General features: G+C 41.9%; 1 protein-coding gene across 1 annotated transcript; it reads right to left on the bottom strand.

Moving 5' to 3' along the window:
* Positions 1-659: 659 nt before the first annotated feature.
* Positions 660-2,507, bottom strand: LOC105907032 (zona pellucida sperm-binding protein 3-like). The gene is made up of 9 exons (XM_031560016.2): positions 2,394-2,507; positions 2,110-2,300; positions 1,819-1,919; positions 1,615-1,703; positions 1,362-1,542; positions 1,175-1,280; positions 1,015-1,097; positions 847-944; positions 660-754 (listed from the first exon to the last, which is right to left on the bottom strand). Exons 1-9 carry the CDS (start codon positions 2,449-2,451, stop codon positions 693-695), a joined length of 969 nt encoding a protein of 322 aa, XP_031415876.1. The 5' UTR covers positions 2,452-2,507; the 3' UTR covers positions 660-692.
* Between the last annotated feature and the right edge of the window lie 570 nt (positions 2,508-3,077).

The raw sequence follows: 3,077 nt of genomic DNA on the forward strand, positions 1-3,077 counted from the left end.
TATTTTAATGCTGTAAAGGGATTTTCACAAAAAAAAAAAAAAAAATCCCATGGGGCAAACATCTGCATCACAGTAAACCACTTGTTTTTACCACTGACACTCAATGGTATAGGTGTTTGACAACTTGGAAAGGATTTCTACAGATAGACCCGTGTCTGTTAACCGCAATAATTAAAGTAAGGAGAAAATTACCACAAAATTGTCTTCATACAGGCATCCTCACTGCACCAGTTCAAGGGGTTTGCTACTTTAGTTTCAATACATATGCAAGTTACCAAAAAGGTTAACGTCCCTTTGTGTAAAAAAAAAAAAAAAAAAGCAGTTCCTTATGAAGCTAGCCATAGGATCAGAAGTGATCTAATAAAACACCACTTGATTCCCTTGGAGTAAGCACACTTGCAGAAGGTTTCAAATAGGGATTCAGTTGTCCTGGCCTACCTCGTTAGAGCCGTAACGGTCCCGTTTGCATTAACATGTAATCCATATTTGCCAAGGGAAACAAAAGGCATCGGCTTGCCAAAAGCAAATGGGCTGTTGAGCTCAAATATCAATGACCTCCCAAAATCCTGAACACTGCATCTTTAAGTAAAAGTTTAAGGATAACCCAAAATTCCAAGTTACTGTCCCCACATCACCCAAAAACAAAGTCAGAGAATGTCTTCAAAGAAAGTGTTTTATTGATGTCCAGTCATCTAGCCTTCACGCTCAATAACCAGTGGTCCAACCACAGCTTCCCTGGTCATCCCTTTACCACCTAAAAAGACAAGACGAGCATTTGTCATATAATGAAGACAGGAGGAGTACAACTAGCTTGGCAAAAGATGCTGCAATGAGGTTGAAGCATACCCAATGCCCTCCTCTTTCTGGAATTGCAGCCATAGTCACCACCATAGTCACAGCAGTCGCAGAGAGAACTCTGGGCAGGGTCATCAAGGAGCTCCCAACTGTTGGCCAACAGAATTGTGTTACTCAAAGAAAGGTGCCAATGGTGGTGGGGGTGGATGCATACATTACCTTCCATTCTTGTCATGGCAGGCCTTCATCCCTGCATTCAAGACATTTTCATCCCATGCCACAAGCTTACAGTGGATGTAGACCTAAGACACAAGGTCAGATCAGAGTTCAAGCGCACCAAGACACCTTTGTAAATACATCAAGAAGTAATCTGTAGTACCTCCTTGCCAAGAGCAAATGCAAAGGCTTGCAAATAGAGACGGATTTCAGAGCTTCTTTGCCGAGGTTGGAAACTAGACATGGTCTTGCGGCTATCGACAAAACACCTACAAAAGGAGAGCCACCTCAGTCCCAGAACCACTAAACAGCCGTTTGAAAAAAGGTAAACCAAAATCAGACATGTTCACCCCTTGTTGTTGATAAAAGGGTAGATCTCGGCATTAGGCCCTAGCTGAGCGTCAGTAGAAGCCACACATTCCTCCAGCAACAGCAGCAATGGCTGATGGGCCTGCTGGTCCACTGAAGCAGAGATGGGGATGAAGCCGCCCAGCTGGTACACACTAGTCACCGCCGGACCACTGAAGTCAGCTGTGGACAGTCAACACTACTGCTTAACTGGAGAAGGTGGCAGGGATTACTGACACAAGTCAAGACACCTACCGTTCATCAGGCTCATACTGAACACCAGTTTACCAGTGCCATAGGTTTCAATCACAGGTTTGAAAGTTCGTGGAGTCCAACCAGCAGCCCTATTGAGAACACAATACAGCTAATGTTATGTAGGTCGCTATTGCTTAAAGAAACAATCTTGTGTAGAGATCATGAGCAGTACATCTAAGCACAGATTTTAGTATCCCCACTTGCCTTTGGTACACACAAACAACATTCTTAAGGAAGAACTCGTCAGTTCCAGAGTCAGGAACATAGGTTAACTCCGTAGACCAGACCAGATTCTCCTTCAATGCCTTAAAAAAAAACAAGACAGCAAGGTGTGCTTACTTTGATTTCATACACTGACAAATTACTGCTTTTATCAGGTTAAAGAAAATATAAGAAACAAAGCCTGTGTTGCAAGTTGAAAAAGTATTTAGGCCAAATTATGGTTAATGCAGCACTCCCCAAACGTAGTCTCAGTTAGCCTTAAGCGGTACTTACCATCATCTCCGCCCCACATCGCCACTCCTTAAACTCGAACACAGCCCGTGCGCCACCCGGTATTACAGAGTTACTATCCGGAGTACAGTAACCCAGACGGACATGAGAAGGATCAATGTCTGGTTGGTTCTGCAGTCCCATTGGCCAGCTCACAGTCACAGTCTCTTCCTCACACTCCACAGAGAAGTCCACTGTCACAAAACATATCAAGAAGCAAGTCAAAACAGACAGATATTGTAAGTTTCCTTTCTGCAAAAAATAAATAAAAAATTAACAGTAACTACCTGCATTTGTAATGGTAACAGCCAACCCAAAAATGACCAAACACAACACAGGACCCATGGTGACAGAGAATACAGCTGTTCCTGCTGCTACCCCTTTTATACCTCTTGAAATCTCACAGCTGATGAGGTTGTAGAATGACGATGCCTGTTAGCTAAACAGAACTCAGCTGTTTCGCCAAGGTGCAGCCAATTATCAAGTGAACATCTTATCAAGTGAATTTTGACACCAGTGGTATGTATTTAGTTGTGTGCATCATATCCCACTTGTTTCAATACCATGTAGACTTTTTCAAAACACTTTCGCCATAACAGTAGATTATGTGAACTAAACTGTGGATACTTTTCCATTGCTTAGATACAAAATGCATTCAATGACCACGGAAATTCATGGATACCTGTCTCAGTCAATGTTCACCACCAGCAAAACTCTGTGCAACTACAGCAATTTTGCTAACATTTAAATGCTCTGTTCAAAACAGTCAACTTTCAGTTCAAAATCGGACAGAATTTAGAACATTTTAGATGGAAAGATGCTGTATTTTGACAGACAAATGAAATTATACACTTGTAACAACTGATTATTCTATAATTTTGGCTGAAAGTGTATTCAGTTTTCTGCGTTGTTATGTTTCTTTACAGCCTTGTTACCAACTATACTATACAACTATACAGATGTGGTGTAGT

This window comes from Clupea harengus, chromosome 22 (assembly GCF_900700415.2).
Source record: "Clupea harengus chromosome 22, Ch_v2.0.2, whole genome shotgun sequence".
NCBI classification, from domain to species: domain Eukaryota; kingdom Metazoa; phylum Chordata; class Actinopteri; order Clupeiformes; family Clupeidae; genus Clupea; species Clupea harengus.